The sequence below is a fragment of the Vipera ursinii genome, assembly GCF_947247035.1.
Source record: "Vipera ursinii genome assembly, chromosome: Z".
NCBI lineage: Eukaryota > Metazoa > Chordata > Lepidosauria > Squamata > Viperidae > Vipera > Vipera ursinii.
Window position 1 is genome coordinate 17,018,247 of NC_139517.1, and position 23,265 is coordinate 17,041,511.

At 44.8% G+C, this 23,265-nt stretch overlaps 1 protein-coding gene across 1 annotated transcript in view; it reads right to left on the bottom strand.

The window, feature by feature from the left end:
* Positions 1-2,115: 2,115 nt before the first annotated feature.
* The window catches only part of TTYH1 (tweety family member 1), a gene marked incomplete at its 5' end in the record, with an annotated part of 93,955 nt that continues 72,805 nt past the window's right edge, over positions 2,116-23,265 (bottom strand). The window contains 8 exons of the mRNA XM_083378828.1: positions 2,116-2,618; positions 4,058-4,136; positions 8,135-8,183; positions 9,475-9,617; positions 11,270-11,362; positions 11,517-11,609; positions 13,050-13,105; positions 16,282-16,357. Coding sequence (XP_083234954.1) covers positions 4,098-4,136; positions 8,135-8,183; positions 9,475-9,617; positions 11,270-11,362; positions 11,517-11,609; positions 13,050-13,105; positions 16,282-16,357 — 549 coding nt within the window. The 3' untranslated portion in view covers positions 2,116-2,618; positions 4,058-4,097. The remainder of the gene's footprint in view (positions 2,619-4,057; positions 4,137-8,134; positions 8,184-9,474; positions 9,618-11,269; positions 11,363-11,516; positions 11,610-13,049; positions 13,106-16,281; positions 16,358-23,265) is intronic.

Here is a 23,265-nt window from a genome sequence, read left to right on the forward strand (position 1 = left end):
GGTGGCCCCCAGGGGGAGGGCATTCTCAGTGGGTAGGCCAACCCTCTGGAACTGCTTGCCTACCGAAATCCGGATGGCCCCCGACCTTCGCTCCTTCCGGCGCGACTTAAAAACTTACCTGTTCCAGCAGTCCGGCCTGGCCTGATAGCTCTTGGGGTTTCATTTGTTTTTACTATTGTTTTTTACTATTGTTTAACTGTATACCTACCTTGCTCTGTACATCGCCCCGAGTCCCTCGGGAGAAGGGCGGTATATAAAAATAAATAAATAAATAAATAAATAAATAAATAAATAAATAAATAAATAAATAAATTCTATCAGTGACCTTGAGCAGTGAACGCAGACAGAAGTGGAAATAAGAGGCTACTCAGAAGAAGAGTTTGTGTGCTCAGAACTCTACAGAATTAGGAAGCAACGGCATATACTTTCTCTGGAACTTCATACAAATTGAGAATGTTCAGTGTTGACAGAATGTTAATGCAAAACTGTATTATTTTGCAGTTCTCAATGATTAATGATCTAGTTTTTGACATTGCTTGAATTACCCAGTTTTGCTATTATTTGATTGATAGATGCCACCAACTCAGCGTCAGCTCTTTCTGACTGGAGATTTTTTTTTTTCCTGAACAGTTGTCCCCAGTGCGTTCCTTCAAGTCTTCCCATGGTAAACCCATTGCTACTATAATTTTGAGTCCATCAATTTTGCTGCTGGTCACCCTTTTCTCTTTCTTTCCGTCTTTCCCAGCATATCACTTGACATGTGTCTATCCAGGCAGGGTTGTTTTTAATGAAATATATTGAGTGATGTACCATTACCTTCTGCACGTGATGAAGTGATACCTTTGCCTATTTCATTAAGATAATGCATCTGCCCCCAGCATCTTTCTACGTTGCTGCTGCCCAATATACAACAGGTGGCCTCCTTGTTTTAATTGGGCAGCTAGGATGACACCTTCAAGCCCTGGGCGACCTTGTTGCAAATACAGGTAATCTTTGACTTGCAACCATCCGTTTAGCAACCATTAGAAGTTAGACACTGAGAAAAGTGACTTACAGCTGGTCCTCACGCTTACGACCTTCGCAGTCTCCCTGTGGTCGCATGATCCAAATTTGGCAACTGGCACGTATTTAACAATGGTTTGCAGCATCCTGAGGTCTTCTGATTGCCATTTGCAAAGTCAATGCTGAAAGCCACATTTGCTTAATAACTGCATGATTCACTGAAGAATTGCAGTGATTTGCTTAACAACCATAGCTAAAGTTATAAAATTGGGTGCAACTGCTTCATGGTGTGTTACAGCCTCTCTAAGCGGTTTACAGAGTCAGCCCTATTTCCCCCAACAATCTGGGTCCTTATTTTATCGACCTCGGAAGAATGGAAGGCTGAGTCAACCCTAAGCTGGTGAGGATCGAAGCCCCTGGCAGTGGGAAGAATTAGCCTGCAATACTGCATTCTAACCACTGTGCCACCATGGCTCATATATAGGTGTGTGTGTGTGTGTGTGTGTGTGTGTGTGTGTGTGTGTGTGTACTGGTAAATATGTATGTATGTTCTATGCCAGGTAGGCAACCTTGGCTCTTTTATGACTCGTGGACTTCAACTCCCAGAATTCCTGAGCTGGCAGGAATTCTGGGAATTGAAGTCCACGAGTCATAAAAGAGCCAAGGTTGCCTACCCCTGCTCTAGGCATATACTCCATGCTCTTTGCTTATTCCTCCCAGTAAAATGCCCCCCCCCCAAAAAAGGGGAATCGTAGCAATATATAAACATACCCCATAACTGCATATTTTCTCACATAGTTGTGTGCAAAAGCAGAAACGGACACCATGTAAAATAAAGTTTCCCTTTTATTTTAAACTGGGCAAGTTCCAAATGCGTGTTAGTGTTGGGGGTTCTAATTAGGAGCAAGGAGGCTGATAGGGAAGCAAGGGTAGCTCTGGGCCCCTAATGGATTCCCCTATTCTCTCTTGGTGGGACCCAGTGGTGTCCTCCACTTTTCCAGCACACCCAGCGCCAGAGCATCCATCTCTAGCTGGATGGCTCTTGCTGTTTTGTCTCCATTGTCCACACACTCTTTCAGTCTATCTATCATGTCTGCACTCTTGCAGTATATATATATATATATCCATTCGTTGGTGTTTGTGCACACTTTTTGTATGCCAGCTTCCATTTCTATTTCAAAATGAGTTCAGCTTCCAGTGATCTTCTTTCGTTCACCCTTTCACATGGCTTGCACTTCTGTCTCTCAACCATGTCTCTCTTTATTTACATTTCTTAATGTGTTCACACTGCTCGCCCCTGCCATTGAATTGTCTCCTGGCCTAAAAAGTATTCTCTTTCTCTCCCCCGCCCCACTCTTTTCCTTTCCTTTCTTAGAGAAGGGAGGCTAATGAAGAGATTCAAGTGAAGGAGCAGGGGGGGCACCTGGCGAAAAAGGCTCGCTTAAGTTGTATTCTAGTAAACGATTGGGTTGGGGAGTCTCTCTCTGTTAGTTGGGGGTGGTGTGCATCTGGGTTGGGGGTCTTCTGGGCTGCATCTAGGACTGTAATCCGGTCTGGCAGGGGAGGACCACTTCTTCGCTAGCACCAACATAAGACGCTCGCATGCTGGGAGAATACTATGGAATGATAAAAAGAGAGGAGCAAGGAATTCATAACCAAGCAATATTAGAACAGCAGCTGTTCTTAGTTACCTTTTCAACCTGTCACTTTCCAGATGTGTTGCAGGGGGTGGGACGCTACAATTTTTAAATCTCCAACCCACATACTGGCTGAGAATTCTAGTGGTTATATTTGTAGGGGTGGGTGGGTGTTCAGTTAAATCAGGGGTCCCCAACCCACTACCGGGCCGTGGTCTGTTTGAAACCAGGCCGTGGGAGAAATGGGCCAGCACGCACGAGCGGAGGACGCTCGACCTCGCACGCAAACTTCCACTCGCACGAGTAGAGGGCGAATGGAGCTTTCCATGTGAGTGCTCTCCGCTCATGTGAGCGGAGCTTTGTGCATGAGCACAAGCGCCCTCCACTTCGCACGTGACAGCAAGCACCCTCTGCTGGTGCACACGAAGCTCACACAAATGGAGCTGTGCGCTGGCCACTCACATTCCCCCCCCCCACCTCAGGCCACCAAGCTGGAAAGGTTGGGGACCGCTGAGTTAAATAATTAGGTAGCTCGGGGACTGGGTGTAGCTTCCGACCTTTTTGATGGCCCTGAGTTACCCCCAAAATAATAAAGAGTTAAATAGATGTATGGTGTCTCAGGCTGAATACACCTGTTGCTAAATTTACAAACCATGCAAGAAATCGTGAAGACTCTTCCCTTCTGCCTCTGGGGTGAGCAGCATCCGCAAAACCCCTCAGAGCCACCACCTTCCCCCACATTAAAGAGCAGATTCAACCCATTTTGACCAAAGGAATAAAAAAAGTTATTTTGCTACCTAAGTCCGTCGTTAAGTTTAGGTGCTTGTCTACGGAGATTCTCAGTCATCCAGCTCATGGTAGTCCCAAAGGTGCTTTACCAAAAAGCAACTGGACTTTGGTGTGTGTGTGTGGGGGGTTTCTTTGAAAACGTTTCACTTCTCATGCAAGAACTTCTTCAGTTTCTGAAAGTTCTTCAGTTCTGAAGCAGCTTCTTGGAGGAGATGTGAAATGTCTTCAAAGAAAAAAAAAACGACGCAACTTTGGGACATTTTAGGTCACGGGTAGGCAACCTTGGCTCTTTTATGACTCGTGGACTTCAACTCCCAGAATTCCTGAGCCAGCCATGCTGAGGGAAAAGGGAAAGGTTTCCAAACTGAGCCATGCTGGCTCAGGAATTCTGGGAGTTGAAGTCCATGAGTCGTAAAAGAGCCAAGGTTGCCTACCCCTGGTTTAGGTGAATATTCTCATTTTGACAATCCGACACATCCGACGTATATGCACCAGATTTTCAACCCCCCACAACTCAGCTGGGATCACAAAACCAAAGCCACTTGTTGTTATCTCTACGCTGTCATAGCCTACAGCTGGTGTGCTGCCTTTGGTCACCACATATGCAGGAGTCCATACTTCTGACTTACCGAAGGGGGTGGGGAATGACGGTCAATGAGGGGGATGCTCTCAAATTGAGGACTGCCACTGTACGAAGCGCTTTGACTCCTGCAAGGGACACCAAGAAAGTTGCTGATAATGAATCCCTCCCTCCCCAAGCCAAGCTATCCAAGCTCTGGAAAGTCAGTCTGTTACTTCAGAAATACTAGCAAACTCTACTTTGTTGGACCTGGGCAACTTTCTGGAGGGCCTCTACAGAAATGTCTATGTCAGGGGTCCCCAACTCCTGGTCCGCAGCTCAGTGCCAGGCTGTAGCCCATTCAGAACCGGTCTGCAGAACTGGTGGGTGAGCACATGCGTGAAGATGCATTTGTGAAAGCGGTGCGTGCACAACCATCCCCTGTCCACCCCCTCCCCTGCTTCTGTCAATCTGGAAAGGTTGGGGACCGCTGGTCTATGTGACCATTGAAATGAAGGCTCTTGGTTTATTTAGATCTCCTGACAATAAACCATAGCCTGGATTATACAGTAGTAGATCCTGGGTTCATCATGACCTTCTTGGTCCTCTTTATTTGGAGGAGTAGATATATGTCCCATTTCACTATAGTCTTGATATAGTATGACATGAGAACTCCAAATGGAGAGCATTTTTTGTATAATCCCTCTTTTTTATGTAGGTCTTGGCGTATTCGGGTCTTTTCCCGTGTAGGATTGACGGTGTCTTGGTGACGTTTTGACGAGGTCCCACTCGTCATCTTCAGGCTGGTGTCTTCGGTTTTGTGCTTGTTTCGAGCACAAGCACGAAACCGAAGACACCAGCCTGAAGATGACGAGTGGGACCTCGTCGAAACATATACATATACATATATATATATATATATATATATATATATATATATATATATATATATATAGGGACACGGTGGCTCAGTGGGTTAGGACGCTGAGCTTGTCGATCAGAAGGTCGGCAGTTTGGCGGGTCGAATCCCAAGTGCCGCGTAACAGAGTGAGCGCCTGTTACTCGTCCCAGCTTCTGCCAACCTAGCAGTTTGAAAGCACGTAAAAATGCAAGTAGAAAAATAGGGACCACTACGGTGGGAAGGTAACAGCGTTCCGTGCGCCTTTGGCGTCTAGTCATATATATATATATATATATATATATATATATATATATATATATATATATATATATATATATATATATATGTGTGTGTGTGTGTGTGTGTGTGTGTGTGTGTGTGTGTGTGTGTAATTTCTCTGAATATGCATTTGATCCAAATTGCACTCCAGTAGGGGGCATGAAAAACAGTGAAAAGGTTCAGGATTGAGGAGAGAAGAATAAAACAGTAGCAATCAGTTTTGCTTAGTGGGGAAATCAGTGTAGAAAACGGAGTGAGGAAAGGATCAGTCACTGGGAAGATGCTGGAGATAGTGAAGGGGCTTAGAGTAGTATTTCCAGAAGAGCATTTTGATAAATGAGTTGTCTTGGGGAAGGGGTGCTTGGGCCAGGAATGGAACGTGATGCAAATGGCTGGTTTAGCATTATGGAAGCAAAGTGGAAGACATAAAAAAATAATAATAGACCAATGAAGAAAACAAAGGAATTAATGATTCCATCTCTATGGGTAACTGCTTTAGCGGGATCACTCCTGGGTGGCAGTAAAAGAAATCTAAAATGGCATTTAATGAATAGAAGCAAAGTGGAGCAGACTGCATCTGCAGACAATAAAACCTCTGTTGGAAGTGTTTATATATTCTTTTTTTTTTTTGAGAGCGGGCAACAGAATTTCATTTTTAATGTGTGCCAGTGTGCTCACAGTAAAAAAAAAAAGACAATAAAGGTTTATTTTGTCTTACATCTTAGCTGGTCTTATCTCTTTAAACAGATGCTGGAGGGTACAATAGATACCTGCACTGCTCAGAGAGTCAGACTACATGACCTCAAGGCCCCTTAAAATCCTTATACTCTATGAAAGTAAGAGTAGGAAGCAGGGCTTTTTTTGTCATAGAACGCTCAGAACGGAGTTCCGGCACCTTTTTTGGATGGAACCTTGTAGGGTAGGCAAGGCAGGTTGTATGACATGTGTGAGTTCTGGCACCTTTTTCTTTTACAAAAAAAGCACTGGTAGGAAGAATTAAGTATGCTGTTTAGAGGTTTCTGAAGGAAGCAGTGGGTGATAGTATAATGCTGTATATAAAATAAACATTCCTTCTCCTACTCCAGTGATCTTCTAGACTCTGGAAAATACAGGTACATCCTCGACTTAACAATAGTTCATTTAGTGACTGTTCGAAGTTACAGCTATTGCAGCATCCCCGCGGTCACATAATCAAAATTCAGAGGCTTGGCAACTGATTCATATTTATGATGGTTGCAGCGTCCCGGGGTCATGTGATCCCCTTTTGCAACCTTCTGACAAGCAAAGTCAATGGGGGAAGCCGGATTCGCTTAACAGCCGGGTTACTAACTTAACAACTGTAAGTGATTCACTTAACAACAGTGGCAAGAAAAGTTGCAAAACGGGGCAAAATTCACTTAACAACTGTCTCGCTTAGCCAAAAAAAAATTGGACTCAACTGTGGTCGTAAATCGAGGACTACCTGTAAGCTTTCCCTAGGCAACCCAAATCACCTATTATTCTCCATTCTTGTAACTTCAAAGTTGCTAAACAACGTTGGCCATCGCATTTGCCCTTCTCCTTGATTAGGGAACCCAGCTAAGATGGTCTTTCCCACCCACCCACCCCAGAAATTTCAGACAGCTAAAGCAGCACTATCTCTGGAGATTCCCAGTCATCCAGGTCATGGATGTCCCAAAGGTGCTTTTTCAGGAGGCAACTGGAGTTTCTTTTTTTTTTCTCTGAAGACGTTTCGCTTCTCCCCATCCAAGAAGCTTCTTCAGCTCTGGACCAGATGGTGGGGAATGGAAGGATTTATATTCCTTGCAGACAACGGTCATTTGCATCCTTTTAGACAGTTGTTGAGGTGCGGGAGTATGAACGAATTTCCAGAAAACATTCCAGACAACGGGAACCATTTGCACTTCACTTTGAGATGCAGAGGAGGGACGTGGTGGCTCAGTGGGTTGGGACGCTGAGCTTGTCGATCAGAAGACCGGCAGTTTGGCGGGTCGAATCCCGAGTGCCGCGTAACAGAGTGAGCGCCTGTTACTCGTCCCAGCTTCTGCCAACCTAGCAGTTCGAAAGCACGTAAAAATGCAAGTAGAAAAATAGGGACCACTACGGTCTAGTCATGCCGGCCACATGACCACGGAGATGTCCTGAGACAAAACGCTGGCTCTTCGGCTTTGAAACGGAGATGAGCACCAGCCCCTAGAGTTGGAAACGACTAGCGGGAGAACCTTTACCTTTGAGATGCAGACAAGACAGACACATCCCTTGCGCCTGTCTTTAACAACAAAGGGACACAGGGCAGAAAACATCCTGCATCCAAGAAGGCTCCACACCCATTGGCACCACTCCGGTGACCCTGAGGATAGAGGTAAACCTCCAAGTGGCCTCAAAAGATTCTCTAAACAAATGCAAAGGACCAGCTCTCTGCAAGGAGTATAAATCCTTCCATTCCCCACCATCCAGTCAGAGCTGAAGAAGCTTCTTGGATGAGGAGAAGCGAAACGTCTTCAAAGAAAAAAAAACCAAGAAAGTCCAGTTGCCTCCTGAAAAAGGACCTGTGGGGTAAAGCAGCCCTGGGGAAGGAGAATGAACGGGATGAGGAAAATGCCAGGGAAGGAGGCGGGGAGGAGGGAGAGGAAAGGAACTTAAAGAGGTAGACGGAACAGTCAGTTTGTGATTTGGGGGGGGGAGTGTCCTCCCTTCCCCCTCCCCCGCACGCACTCGGGTCTGGGCCACGGGGGGCCATTCCAAGCCCCTCCCGCCTTGCAGGGGTATTGAGCCCAAGCGCGTGGGGAGGGGGTTGGGAGGTGGGGGGTTGGGGGTTACTCACATGTACTGTGAGATGGGGGCGTTGGAAATGGGGGGGGCTGAAAGGCGCAGGCTGCCCCGGCTGCCCCAGCTTGAACAGTGGCTAAAGGAGCTGGGCAGGCTGGGCCCAGCCCCCCCTGCGCGCACTGTTGGCGGTCTACGTGCCTGGGGCGTGAAAGGGTCGTCATCCTCCATGTCGTCATAGTCCGAGTCCCTACACAGGAATTCAGGAAAAAAAAAAAGAGGGGAAAAAAGGAGTAAAGGAGTGAGCAACAAGGAAAGAGCTGCCTAGCCTAATGACTATGAAGACGACTACGGTCATCGGGCATCTATCCAGGAAACCAGAGTTTGCGCCAAATCCAGCATGGCTGCCTCAGGAATTCTGGGAGTTGAAGTCCACAAGTCGTAAAAGGGCCATGGTTCCCAACCCCTGCTTTAGTGTATAAATTCAGATCAGGAAGACATGACAACCTGGTCCAAGCTTCTGATCTAGTTCACAAATTCTACATTCGCCTCGTCAAATCAAGACACACACTGGTTTCGTTTGGACTTCCGAATCCCACAATTCTCAACACACCTTTGGTTTAGGGATGAGAAGTGGGCTAATCTATGCTAACGGACGTTAAAAGTCTTGCTCTGAATTGGATCGCTGTGCTTTGTATAGTCTAACACCAGAGACCGGCAACATTTTTGGCCTGTGAGTGGCCTACTGAAGATGCATGCCCCGCCCCCCCCCCCAAAAATAGGCAGGGTTTGGAGAAAAACCAAGATTTTATTAACTTACCATTTAAAATTAAATAACGATTCACATTTAAGTGCTTTAACTTTGGTTAAATACAACTAGTATGGTTTCACCACCTACAGGTAGCCCACAACTTACAAGAGTTCATTTAGTGACCATTCAAAGTTACAACGGCCCTGGAAAAATGTGATTTATGACCATTTTTCACACATACAACTGTTTGCAGCACCCCCGTGGTCACGTGATCAGAATTCAGGTGCTTGGCATCTGACTCGTATTTATGACGATTGCAGAGTCCCGGGGTCAGGTGATCCCCTTTTGCGACCTTCTGATAAGCAAAGTCAATGGGGGAAGCCAGATTCCCTGAACAGCCATGTGACAAACAGCTGCAATGATTCACTCAAAAACAAGAAAGGTCGTAAAATGGGCCAAAATTCACTCAACAAATGTCTCACTTAGCAACATAAATTTTGGGCTCAGTTGTGATCGTAAGTCGAGGACTACCTGTCTTTTCATATTTCCTTCCTCTGGTTATATTAAAAGCTACAGTTTGGTGACTGGTTTTGGGGAAGCCCTTAAGCTACTTTCAAGGCTTGGGCATCTATACAGATCTTGAGGGCTGTGGTTATTCACATCTGCAGCCACTGCCTTTCAGTGTATTTGGGCAGGATATATTTCCTTTTGCCTAATCTGGAAGCGGTGAGGATTCTGCCTGCATGCAGCTGAGGCTCACAATTCTCACACACGGGATCTTCGCACTCACCTGTTCTGGAACCTCTTCCAAGCCCGAGGCAGACTACAGACTGCTGTGGTGAAGGAAAGGGCAGAGAGGAAGGAGAAGAGGAGGAGAAAAAGCAATCCCTCCATGCCATCATAGCACAGCCCTTTCAGGCCATCCACATAGTCCTAGGAGACACAGAAAGCAACACAGAGGTACAGTAGCTTCCAGATGGAAGTTTGAAAGTCTATTGGCAATGGTTCCTGGTTTCTGGATATCAGAGTATCCAGATGAGACATTATCATTTTTAATCACTAACTCTCACGTTCACTCTCTTTTACTGCCTTCTAATGGGGATATGTGAGGGACGCGGTGGCTCAGTGGGTTAGGACGCTGAGATTTTCGATCAGAAGGTCGGCAGTTGGGCGGGTCGAATCCCGAGTGCCGCGTAACAGAGTGAGCGCCTGTTATTCGTCCCAGCTTCTGCCAACCTAGCAGTTCGAAAGCACGTAAAAATGCAAGTAGGAAAATAGGGACCACTACGGTGGGAAGGTAACAGCGTTCCGTGCGCCTTTGGCGTCTAGTCATGCAGGCCACATGACCACGGAGTCGTCCTCGGACAAGCGCTGGCTCTTCGGCTTTGAAACAGAGATGAGCACCGGCCCCTAGAGTCGGAAACGACTAGCACACATGTGCGGGGGAACCTTTACCTTTTTAATGGGAATTATATTCGGTCCGTCTGAAATACCAAGATGAGAAGGACAGGTTTGTAAAGTTAAGAGTACGCCATAGCTCTTTCATCCCCTAGATTTATAGCAATAGCACTTAGACTTATATACCCCTTCACTGTGCTTTACAGCCCTCTCTAGGCAGTTTACAGAGTCAGCCTATTGCCCCCAACAATCTGTGCGCTCATTTTACCGACCTCAGAAAGATTAAAGGCTGAGTCAACCTTGAGTTGGTAAGAACTGAACTGCCGAACTGCTGGCAGACGGCAGTCAGCAGAATTGGCCTGCAGCAGTGGTGAGATTCAAATATGTGAACAACCGGTTCTCTGCGTGGATGCCGCTTCCAGAAGTCCATTCTGGGCCTGGGCAACAAAAAATTAACTACCGGTTTTGCCGAAGTGGTGCGAACTGGCTGAATCCCACCACTGGCCTGCAGTATTGCAATTCTGCCCACTGGTCCCCCACCACAGCTCCTCATGGAAGAGGCTTTGATATCTGGATTTGATGTTTATGATCCCTCCATTGTTCACTCTCACTGGTTGTGAGCATATGTACAGATGCTTCAAATCTTTGTATGCAAACTGATTATAAAATTACAGGATGCTGTAAGTCCACCATGCCGAGATTCTGCCATGTTGAGATTGCTCCATTTTGCTTTGAGTGGGAAAGTGCTCATATGAAAAGGAACATACCCCTATGCTGTATAGAAGGAGTCACCTCTCTGTGTGTGGGCAAAGAGTTTTGGAATCTCCAAATGTTTCAACTACAGATTCGACAATTCATTACTATTGGCCTGCAATATTGAGCTTAGAATAATGATGAGGGATCCTGGAAGATGCAGTAAGCAATATCTGCGAGACCACTATTTTCTACCCTTGCTCGTGACTGGGCATGCAGGTGGTGATGGAAATAGAAATCCAAAATATTTGGAGAGCACCAAACTATCGATTCTCGTTTTAGAGGGTGATACCGTTAGTATGCAAGCATGCCCATCGTGTCATAAGGAAATAGGGGCAAAAGTCAGGATCTTAAAATGTATCCGGAAATATTAAGAAATGTTAGGCGGAATGGCTGGCGTAATTAAATGACAAAAATAAGAGTAACGGGGGTACCTTATGAAGTCCCCTGCAATTGAGGAGAGCTACAAGATGATGGAAATTACTTTCTGTGACGTTCAAAGTACTCTGGATGGATACGATGCTCTTCTGCAATGTACAAATGGTATGAATCAGAACGCAGTTGCCCTAATCTGCAGCCTTCCCTTGCTCTCTGACTAACCTCCCCCACCCCCTAACTTTGCCCAGTTCAAGAGAATCATGCAATCCCAGCATCCCCTTTTCTCTAAGAATCCTCACTGACCTCGGCTGCTGGGAAGTGGGGAATGGCTTCTCTCTCCAGTCCGTATAGCTGAGAATGTATGTTCGATAGGGCCCTCTGACACACAGTCAGTCTCTAGAGAGTGGGCAGGAAAAAAATGAGAAGGAAAACACAAAATGCAGGTAGCCCTTGACTTACAATCACAGTTGCAACCAGAAAGTTCATTTTTAAGGGGTGCAGTCAATAGCCAGGCATCGGGTGAGATAAGTACTTGATTTTACATTATTTTGGGAGGGTGCACGGCTGTTAAGCAAATCACCCCAGTCATTAAACAAGACATCACATGATTGTGATTTGTGATTCTCACTTTGCTTGTCAAAAGCTCTCAAATGGCCATCATGTAGCTCTGGAAAGCTGCAGCTGTCATAACTGTGAGCCGGGTGCCAGGCACCTAGATCACAATCACATGACCACAGAGTTGCTGTGAGTAAGTAATAAGAGTCGGGACAGGTCGTAAGTTATTCTTTTCAGCAATGTTGTAACTTTGAATGGTCACAGAACAAACTGTCGTAAGTCAAGGTCTACCTGCATTTGAGGTGAGCAAAGTTACAAATACCCTATCATGGTTCTGATAGATGAAACCAATTAAAGGAGAACTCCGGGGCTTGAGTTTTCCTCTAAGAACATGTTTATTGGCTACAAAGTATCGGCACAGTCAAAAGTGAAACCAAGATTAAAGCTCCCTCCAAAAGGTTACAGTATTGCAAAGTTAAAATTTGCCACCCCAGAAACTATGCAATCAACTACATTTCCCAAGAGAATAGTTTGGTGGGCATTCTAACATTAGGCTCAACCCCCAGTCTAACGAACAAAAATGACCTTGGTTCCCATGGGACAGAGAATTGTTTACACTAGCATAAAACTCCCCATTCCTCCCCCCACATCCTCATGGCAAACAAAAATGAGCAAGATGGCTTCAGCCAGGTTCGTTTCAGAGTTGACACACCCAATAGAAGGAATCTCAAAATTGGGACACCCCCTCTCCCCAGTAAAACTAAATTCTATCTTGTTTTGCATTAAACCAGGGGATTTCAATCACAAGACCATATGCAAATCAGCAAATGAAAATAACAATGCAAAAGCTTAATTTTTTTTCCACCTGCCATTCAGTTAGAGGAGAGCTAAACTAGCAATCGGTTAATCAAAACAGTCTATAGATATAACTGTTTATTCTACAATTTTACAACTTGCCAAGATTACACCCTGCGTGAGGTGCACAGCATCGGTAAAGGATTTGTATACTGAGATTAACCAGATTTCATCTGTACCATACATTTTTAGAAACATCCAAATATTATGAAATATGGTTGAAAATATACAGGCAATGCTCGCTGGGGAATTCTGGGAGTTGAGGTCCACATATCTTAAAAGGTTCAAAGATGGAGAAACACTCTCTTAGAGGAATAGCAGTGCCTGGATTTAGTTTTGGATTTAATCTGAGAATTCAATATACCATCCTCAAAACGTCTACCACATCCACACATGTTATTTTAATGGAAAAGAGGGAATACTTACCTGCTGAAAAGGGTTGAAAATATCTTGGCTGCAGGTTAAATAGTATTGTAGGATCTCTACAGGGTTGAAGGAAAAGAAAAAAAAGGGCATCAAGCCACTGGATCCATCTATTCTAGACATTAGGTCTTTAAAACCTCTTCTTAGATCTCCTGAGTTTGTTTATCCAACCTCTGTACATGTTCAGATGAGGTGGGGAAAGAAACATGTCCACACATGCATGTGCGCGCACACACACACACACACGCAGCAAGAAGAGGAAGAAAAGAGATCAATCACAAAAATCAAGTGTATTAAATAGCTACACCCTGGGAACTGTTGGCCATGTGTGGGTTGAGCATTCTGGAAATGGCAACCCTGATGCATGTTCATGGATTTCCAGCCCTGCACCCTAAAAGAGACTCTAGCTCAAGGGTGCCCAACCTTGGCAAATTTAAGACTTGTGGATTTCAACCCCCGAATTCCCCAGCCAATGTGACTGTCACATTGCCACTGTCCACAACTCTTAAAATTGCCAGGGTTGGACATCTCTTGCTCTAGCTGTTTGACGCCTTTATGACAGACCAACATTTCAACAGGCAAAACAAATCAGATTGCTCTAGGACAGAGGTCCCCAACCTTTTGGGCACCAGGGACCATTTTCGTAGAGAGAGGTTTTTCTGAGGTTTGGAGGGTGCGTGGTTTTGTGTCCTGCCTGCATCCCGTGGATGGGGCTTTGCTTGTTTGTGCAGACCGGTTGCTTGCATGATGCGGACCAGTACAACCCCCATGGACTGGGGGTTGGGGACCACTGCTCTAGGACAGTGATTCCCAACCTTTTCTATACCCTGCACCCCTAGAACACTTCTGATATATTCTCGCACCCCTTACAAAAGTTCAAAATAGCAGCAACAAATTATGCATTTACACTGTAATTTGGAAAACCCAAGTTTTCGCACCCCCTGGAATATCGTCTCACACCGCTGGCTGGGAACCCCTGCTCTAGGACATTAGATGTGCATCATTTCAATGTGATGGGGGTTTTTTTTGTAACAGCCAAGGTGGTGAGGCTCATTCATTCATCTCTTTTATTATTTTTTATAAACAACTCAAGGCAGTTGTGGAAAATGAAAATATTAGCTATTGTTCTTTTATGCAAGGTTTAGGCCCAGGTAAACTAAATCAGGCCTCATGGAAAAAGTATTGAACCAAAGTCTGTGCCATGCTTAATTTTGCCGTTTGCAATTGTACTTTACTTAATATGATTCTGCTAAGCTTGCTTGTTTCAAATAGATTTAGAACATAAAGACTGGAACAGTAAGAAATAGGGAACTGAAAGTAGCTGATGGATGCGAGTTCCAATGTACACAAGTATGTGGAAAGTTATGTTCAGCAGAGGGTGAGCAGGAAGTCAGCATGAAACCAGCAGAAAGTGTAAGATTGCTGACCATCTGTCTACAGTCTTAGGACAGGAAAGGGTATAAAGAGTTGGGCCTGGACCTGATTGATTGGCCATTGGCCTATAGCTGTCCTTATTGGAACTGCTATGTCATTGCAATGAGTTATTGATGTAAGTGATGTTTTGTTATTATGTTTGATCTGTTCCAGATTAGTAGCAAAAGAAACCTCTGTATCTTAAAGTGTAGAATTATTGTTTTGTGTTGCTGTCTTGTGTTTCTCTCCTTGGTTTTTTTTTCCCACGACACAGCGAACATATCTAATACTCCTCCTTCCTCCGATTTTCCCCGCAACAACTCTGTGAGATGAGTTGGGCTTAGAGAGAGTGACTGTCCCAAAGTCAACCAGCCGGCTTTCATGCCTGAGACAGGACTACAACTCACCAGCTCCTGGTTTCTAGCCTGGAGCCTAAAACAGGGGTAGGCAACCTCGGCTCTTTTATGACTCATGGACTTCAACTCCCAGAATTCCTGAGCCAGCCATGCTGAGGGGAAAGGGAGAGGTTTCCAAACTGAGCCATGCTGGCTCAGGAATTCTGGGGTTGAAGTCCATGACTCATAAAAGAGCTGAAGTTGCCTACCCCTGGCCTAGGCCGCTTTATGACTCATGGACGTCAACTCCCAGAATTCCTGAGCCAGCCATGCTGAGGGGGAAAGGGAGAGGTTTCCAAACTGAGCCATGCTGGCTCAGGAATTCTGGGAGTTGAAGTCCATGAGTCATAAAAGAGCCGAGGTTGCCTACCCCTGGCCTAAAACAATAGACCAAATCAGGACCATCATGAAAAGCGCAGAGAGAGTTACTCCTTGGCTCCCTCATTACTTTCAAGGTTAGTGTGTTGCCCATGTTCACCCCACATTTGGAAAATTACTCCTCTTATTAAAGCTGCTCTGTTCTGAGTTGCCTTCTGAAACTGGGAAATTCAAAACAGCTGCCTTTTTTAACGGAATAGCTGCCTGTATACAAGGATCACTGTTATAATGACAGAAATGTTTTTTTATACATAAAATATAATATCAGACTTTTTTTTCCTCCTAAAAACAAAACAAAGATGCTTTGTTTGCAAACAGAATCTTTTAAAAAAAATCCAATTGGTGATTTGGTGGGGGAAAAAAATCACTGATTATTAGCACAATATATGTATCCTGTCTGCTCGGAAATAAGCTCCCCCAACCCCTTACTGTTCCCTTCTACTTTCCCCAACAAAGATCCCATGAGCAGGCTGGATTCAGAAATTATCAAAACACCAGAATTAACCTTTTCCCTCCTATAATTACTGCAAAGAAAAATCGCATCCCATTCCAGAATAGACATCCACTTAGTGTTGCTTTTCCGCTGTCTTTGTTAAAGCAACAGTTCTCATACTGTATATAACCCCCAAATCAGTGTTTCGGTTCTTTGAAAAGCAGTACAAAATAACTACGCAAAACATAAGTAACTGCTTTCAGAACTCACCAAGAAGCAGAATTTTAAGCACGGGATGTTAGCTCTCCTTTGGATGATTTTTAAACAAGCTCAGCACAGATTTGCCAAAGGTCCTATAGTCCAGCTAACAGGTAAACTAAAATTTAATTTTAATTTAAAATTAGATTTTTAAAATGTAAAAACTTGCCAAATGATCAGGGGGAAGGGAGATTTAATTTCTCTGGAGCATATATCACAATTACTACTAAAGTTTGCACATTGCATTCTTGTTAGAAAGGCATTGCTACAGTGCAGCTTCGCAGCCTGGGAGCTGTGTTATTCCATGGGTGAAAATCCAGCATCTTTATTCCGTAAGATGCAGCAGATCTTATCCTACCTGGGCTTAGTCCAGACTTGGCATGGGTTGTGTTCATCACATAACCATCTGGCTCAAAGCATAAATCACTCAGTCCCTGGAGGGGGAAAAACAAAAGTTGCTTTTACTTGCAGTGCATTCAGTTGCTGTCAATCTACGAAGAAATGTGGACTATAAAAGGTGGCAGCTAGAGAACAACAGTTGGCCAGTTTGATCAACATCAGACACTACTAAGGAAAATTGTGGAAGAGCTTAGACTTTTATGGCATGGGTGAACTGGAAAATTCAAAAGGAGATTGCTAAAAGCTATGGCAGGGACAGGAATAAAAATAGAGGCAGTCCTCGACTTACGACCAAAATTGAGCCCCAAATTTTCATTGCTAAGCAAGATAGGTTTTTTGCCCCATTTTACAACCTTTCTTGCCACAGTTGTTAAGTGAATCACTGCAGTTGTTAGTAATAGCAATAGTAGTAGCATTTAGACTTATATGCTGCTTCATAGGCCTTTACAGCCCCCTCTAAGCGGTTTACAGAGTCAGCCTATTGCCCCCAACAATCTGGGTCCTCATTTTACTGACCTCAGAAGGATGGAAGGCCGAGTCAACCCTGAGTCGGTCAGAACTGAACTGCTGGCAGTGGGCAGAGTCAGCCTGCAGTACTGCATTCTAACCACTGTACCATCACAGCTGAGTAACATGGTTGTTAAGTGAATCTGGCTTCCCCATTGACTTTGCTTGCCAGAAGATTGCAAAAGATGATCACATCACCCTGGGACACTGCAATTGTCATAAATACATGCCAAGCGTACAAATTTTGATTATGTGACCATGGGATTGCTGCAACAGTCATAAATGTGAAAAATGGTTATAAATCACTTTTTTCAGTGCTGTTGTAATGTTGAATGCTCACTAAACAAAAGGTTGTAAGTCAAGGACTGCCTGTATAGCAGGAGTGGACCTCCTGGGGCCTTCTACACCTTTTGAGCCTTAACTCCCATTAGACCAGACCAACAAGGCTACTGGCAAAGGATTTGGAGAGTTATCTATAACATCAATAGAAATAAAGCGTGCTACATCCTCAGAGGAAAACATGCTGATACAATCGCTATCAAGAATGCAGATGGAGTACATCAAAACGAAACAAAAAAAAGCTTGCTTTTTGATTTGCTGGAACATGGAAAAGAATCCTACAGCCTGGGTGGTGTGGAGAAGAGGTTTGGCAGCCATCAACAAAGGGACACTTATGGTCAGTGGCCTTCAGACCACACACACTGCTATAACTAAGTTGGAAAAAAGAGTGCTTTAGCCAAAGGGGTAGAGGTTGGGGTTGGTCATAACAAGATTACAAATGGTGAGGTGGAATGAATTGCAAAATTGAGGGAAGGCCATGGAGTCTGGGAGAACCATCCCTCTTGTTGGGAGAAGTAGCAAAGGATAATATTAGCTGCGTTTGCAAACTTGTGACTTACTATTCGCCATATTTAAGCCTCCCAGGGTGTTGTGCAAAGCAGTGTGCTTGATTAATGGGTCAGTGTCTTATGCAAACTCAGAAAATTGAGCTAATGGGGTAAACTGGGGTTAGGGCAGTCATCTGGAAATGTGTTGGCAAACACAACATTAGAGAATAAGATAAAGTGAAAATTTGTTTAATATTTTAGGCTGTTCTGACAACCTGATGGTAAAAAAGACGGATATGTAGGTCCACTAAAAAAGAAACAGTTGCATGAGTTGGAGGAATGGGGACGAGGCTGATACAATAGAGAAGGACCTTTAACTGGAATGTGTGAACGGAAGACCTGATTGAGTTGAGGATTCCTGAATTTTTGCTTCCTTACAAAGAAATGGGGAGCCATGATAGTAAGTACAACTGTGAAGGAAAGGTTTATATGCATCGTTTCTATGCTTTCCCTTCCTTCCAAAAGTCCTCCACTCAGTTTGCTGCTGTCAACATTGAATCGCTATGATGCCTGCTAGCTTCTATCTCTAATCAACTTGCCATAGAAAAGGGGGGGCGGGGTAGAAAGAGCAGGGAGAAAACGGGATTCTAAGAAGCCGTTCATGGATGGTAAGAGCCTGCAAGAATGCCAAGGTCACTAACAGAGGTGCTTGACGGAGAAGTGGACTGTTCCCATAACAAACCAAAGTTCTATGATTGGACAATGTGAACACCCGGTGGTGAGGCAAGGGAAGCTAGGCAATTTTTTGTGTGGGAAAACCAGAGTTGGTTTTGCTTCTTTAGCTCCGAGATGTTTACTCAATGAAGTTTCTTTTTGATGGCATTCAAAAACCTTGAAGATTCCCTTTTTTGGGTTCGCTAGTCAGACAGTCGACAGCTGCTTTGATTAAAAGAAAGATAAATGAAATAAAAAGCATAGCAAATCACTCAGATTGAACTGTAGTAGAGTTATCTGCTCCCAGGTAACCAATAAAGAACTGCTACTGATAGAAGAGAATACTTATAGTTCAGGGTTGAACTGTGGGGTCCTTGATGCTTTCTGAGCTGGGTTGTTTTCTTGCAAATGTTTCATTACCCAGCTAGTGCCCTGATGATACTACCTAATTGGGTAATGAAATGTCTGCAAGAAAACAACCAAGCTCAGAGAGCATCAAGGACTCCTCAGAACTGCTACTCATCCCTCTGCTTGTCCTTCCTTTAACTGGGAGAAAAGGGAATCAGGATTATCCTATAACTAGCTGAGCCGTATGAGTCTCTAGCAAAAATGTTTCAGTTGGCTTGCTTTGCTCTTCTTTTTTCCTTTCCTGCCCTCTGTTTTTCGACTGTAAAGTTGTTGGTTGTCTTTGGTCAAAGAGTAGGGTCAAAATAGTTGGAATGACAAAATCAAGAAAAGCCACAATTGCGCTTTCCTTTAAGGACAGGATGGCTAACCAACAATGAGCAGGAAGCCCACAATTTTCACTTTTGAGTTTGCAGACCCAGCTCCCAGAATCCACAAAGATGAGGCAGTCAAAATTCATCGATAAATCACCCGACGTTGACAGAATAATTTCCTGCCGACATCTGGTGGGGAAACAAAGAAATGAAGTTTGTGAAGATTTTGGATCGGCTTGGGGTAATCTAGAATTGGAACTCTTGTTCCTGTTTTACTTCTGAGTGGGGAAAAAAAATAACTTTGTCCATTTGAAGGACAGCATAACGTTATAACTCCTATGGTTCCATCAGCCGAAATATTTATTACAAAAAGTGCCTCCTCTCAATGCAAATATTTGGCTTTTAAAAAATCACCGTGCTTCGACTTAGGACATTGGAAAATGCACTGAGAAATGCAATGAAGTTATGGGATGTTCATACACAGGGCTGGTGGGCACCAGGTTGGAGAAGACAAATGAGAACAGGAGTACTTCCACGTCTCTAGGGGAGCTACTTCATCTTAATGGGAGGTAGCCCTAAGATATGAGAGAGATAGAGAGAGAGAGAGAGAGAGAGAGAGAGAGAGAGAGAGAGAGAGAGAGAGAGAGAGAGAGAGAGAGAGAGAGAGAGAGAGAGAGAAGAGAGAGAGAGAGAGAGAGAGAGATTCTGGATTTGGAATAGCATGGGGTGTGGGGGGGCTCGGCTGGCCTAATGGAGCAGAAGTGCAGTTTGGCAGGAGTACAACTCAGAGGGGGGGGGCCTTGCATACCATTGAGAGAGGCACTTAAGCCACTCATTCTCAGACGAACAGAATTAAGAGGGATGAGTGAGACAGATGGAAAATGCAAAGCTTTTTCTTATTTTCTCCAGGGGCTCTGAATAATGCCTACTAATTAAAACAACCTCAAGGAGAGAGTGTAGGCATGGGTGTGCCCATATGTGTGTTGCTGTATGTGTAAAAATATACACGAAGAGAGTGAGATGGTGAGAACATCCCCTTCATCACCACCACCTCCACCACCACCACCATTCCTCCCCCACCCACTTCCAAATGCCACCCCTCTCCTGGCTGAAAGTGCCAGCAGTTAAATTATTGTGCTTCAGAGAACAGAAGACAGTTTATCAGGCAAGACCACCGGCCAGTTTGCTTGGCTGCTGTCCCTCTAATTTCAGAAAGTTGCCTGGTGGGCAAAAACTGTGCCAGTTCCTCTACATGCAGTGGCAGGAAATACAACTGAATTCGTACTTTTCATACATTACATTAGGGGTGCCAAGTGTCCAGCTCGGGAATTTCATGGGGCCTACAGGAATTCAACCTTCTGAATCCAGAGTTGGAAGGGACCTTGGAGGTCTTCTAGTCCAACCCCCTGCTCAGGCAGGAAACCCTATACCATTTCAGACAAATGGCTGTCCAATCTCTTCTTTAAAACTTCCAATGTTGGAGCATTCACAGCTTCTGGAGACAGGTTGTTCCACTGGTTGATTGTTCTAACTGTCAGGAAATTTCTCCTTAGTTCTAGGTTGCTTCTCTCCTTGGTTAGTTTCCATCCGTGGCTTCTTGTCCTGCCTCCAGATCTTCTCCAGGATGGATGGACCTTTCCTTTCCTTTCCTTTCCTTTCCTTTCCTTTCCTTTCCTTTCCTTTCCTTTCCTTTCCTTTCCTTTCCTTTCCTTTCCTTTCCTTTCCTTTCCTTTCCTTTCCTTTCCCCTTTCCCTTTCCTATTTTCCCTTTCATTGTTGCAGGCTTTCAGCCCCCCATATCGCTCTTTGAAATCCCCAATTCTCCTCCTAAATGAGATTCTGATCCTGCTAACTTTGGGATGGTGCATTAACCATTCTGTGCAAAGGCTGAAGAGGTCTTTGAGCTGACCCACGTTATGCACACCTGGATTTAGGAATCTTATGGAGGAGTTCTATTAGATGATAATTAGATCCCCAGCTGTTACAAGATCCAGTAGTAGCTTTGTTTAATTTTGGGGTCCTTCTGAGTGGGGTGCTGGATTTCTACCGCCTCCCCCCCCTCCTGCTCTGGCAGCATTATTGGTAACAATCTGTGCTTATAAATAAATAAAATGTGACACCGTGCAATTGTACAATTGCCCCAGGGCTTGCTCAAGGTTTGCTGAAGTTCGCTAGTGATCCTATCCTTGTGTATCCAGAAAATGTGAGGCACAGTTTCTGCAGGAGAATATAATTTCTCCATGTTTGCCTAATACCTAAATATACTGTAAGGCAGGGGTCCCCAACACCTGGTACACGGCTCAGTGCCGGGCTACAGTCTGTTCAGAATTGGGCCATGGAAGAGGTGGGCAAGTGTGTGCACGTGCACGAAACTGCATTTGTGAAAGAGGCGCGTACGCACACACAGCCATCCCCTCTCCTCCTCTCCCCCCCGCCCGCTGCCACCGCCAGTCTGCCAAACCAGAAAGGCTGGGGACCGCTGCTGTAAGGGACAGCCCCAAAGTTATCATCTGCCTTTGCTAAATTGCTGGCCCTATGAGTGTGTTTGTCACGAGGAAGCGTGCTTTATTTTAAAAAGGGAAATAAAATATCATCCCCAAGGTGCTTTTTCAAAAGGCGACTGGACGTTTTTTCCTCTCTCTCTTGAAGACGTTTCGTTTCTCATCCAAGAAGCTTCTTCAGTTCTGACTGAAGCTTCCTGGATGAGAAGCGACACGTCTTCAAGGAAAAAATAAAGTCCAGTTGCCTTTTGAAAAGGCACCTTTGGGACCAACGTGACCTGGATGTTTATTTATTTATTGAATTTATATACCGCCCTATTCCCGAAGAACTCAGGGCGGTTCACAGGGCAAGTTAAAAACAATACAAAAAGAGAGAATAAAATAAAATAAAATTAAATTAAATTAATACAAGCCCACAAAAGCCCTATAAAGCCCTACATGGCCTGGGTCCGGGATATTTGAGGGAACACTTGCTGCCGGCATCAAACGCCCTTCGCCCAGTGCGCTCCCACAGGGAGGGTCTGCTCAGGGTTCCGCCGGTGAGAGATTGCCGGCGGGTGACACCCAGGGATAGGGCCTTCTCAGTGGGAGCGCCTGCCCTCTGGAACCAGCTGCCGGTGGAGCTGAGGACTGCCCCCGACCTCCGATCATTCCGCCGGGGCCTGAAGACCTGGCTTTTTCAGCTCTCGGGCCCAGACTGAGGAAGAATTTTTAATTTGGGGTTTTTTAACTGACTACAGGGTTAATTTAATACTTTTTAATTTGTTCTTAATTTTTGTATTTTGGATTTTTAATTCCCTGTAAACCGCCCTGAGTCCTCAGGGAATAGGGCGGTATATAAATATAACTAAATAAATAAATAAATAAAATGTCTGAGAATCTCCATAGAAAGTAAAATGCCCATTCTAAGACTTGGTGTTCAGCCTCTTGGGGTTTCCAGTATGGAGAAGAGAAACCTTTTGTTTCTGTTGATGGATGGAAATGCTTGCATACAGACGATGGCATGCTTTATTCTGTAATGTACTTTATTCTGTACAAGCTGCCTGCTCTTTTTCTATACTGTAGTTCAGGGGTGTCAAACTGCCAGCCCACGGGTCGGATGCGTCACACGGAAGCCGCGCCCATCCACCCCAGCTCCGGCAAGGGGAAAAAAGTCACGATATGTCACGACACGTCACGTGGCGCGGCGCGGCGAGTTCGACACCCCTGCTGTAGTTCCTGAGAATATTCTGAATCGTGATACTGTTCTACCTTAATACACCTCGAAGAACCAATACAGGTAGAGCTCAACTGAACTACGTATTTGCTTAGTCCAGTGTTACAACGGCACTGAGAAAATGACTTACAGCCAGTCCTCACACTTGTGACTGTTGCAGGATCCCCCAATCACGTGATCAAAATTTGGCTGTTTGGCAACAGACATGTATTTTACCATGGCTGCAACATCCCGAGATCGTGTGATCACCGTTTGCGATCTTCCCAGCTCGATTTTGACAAGCAAAGTCAATGGGGGAAGAAAGATTTGCTTAATGGCTGCATGATTCACTTAACTGCAGGGATTTGGCTTAACAACTGGAGGCAAAAAAAGGCCATAAAATTGGGTACAACTCACTTAATAACTGTCTTGCTTGGCAGTGGAAATTCTGGTCCTGATTCTGGTCCTAAGTCAAGGACTA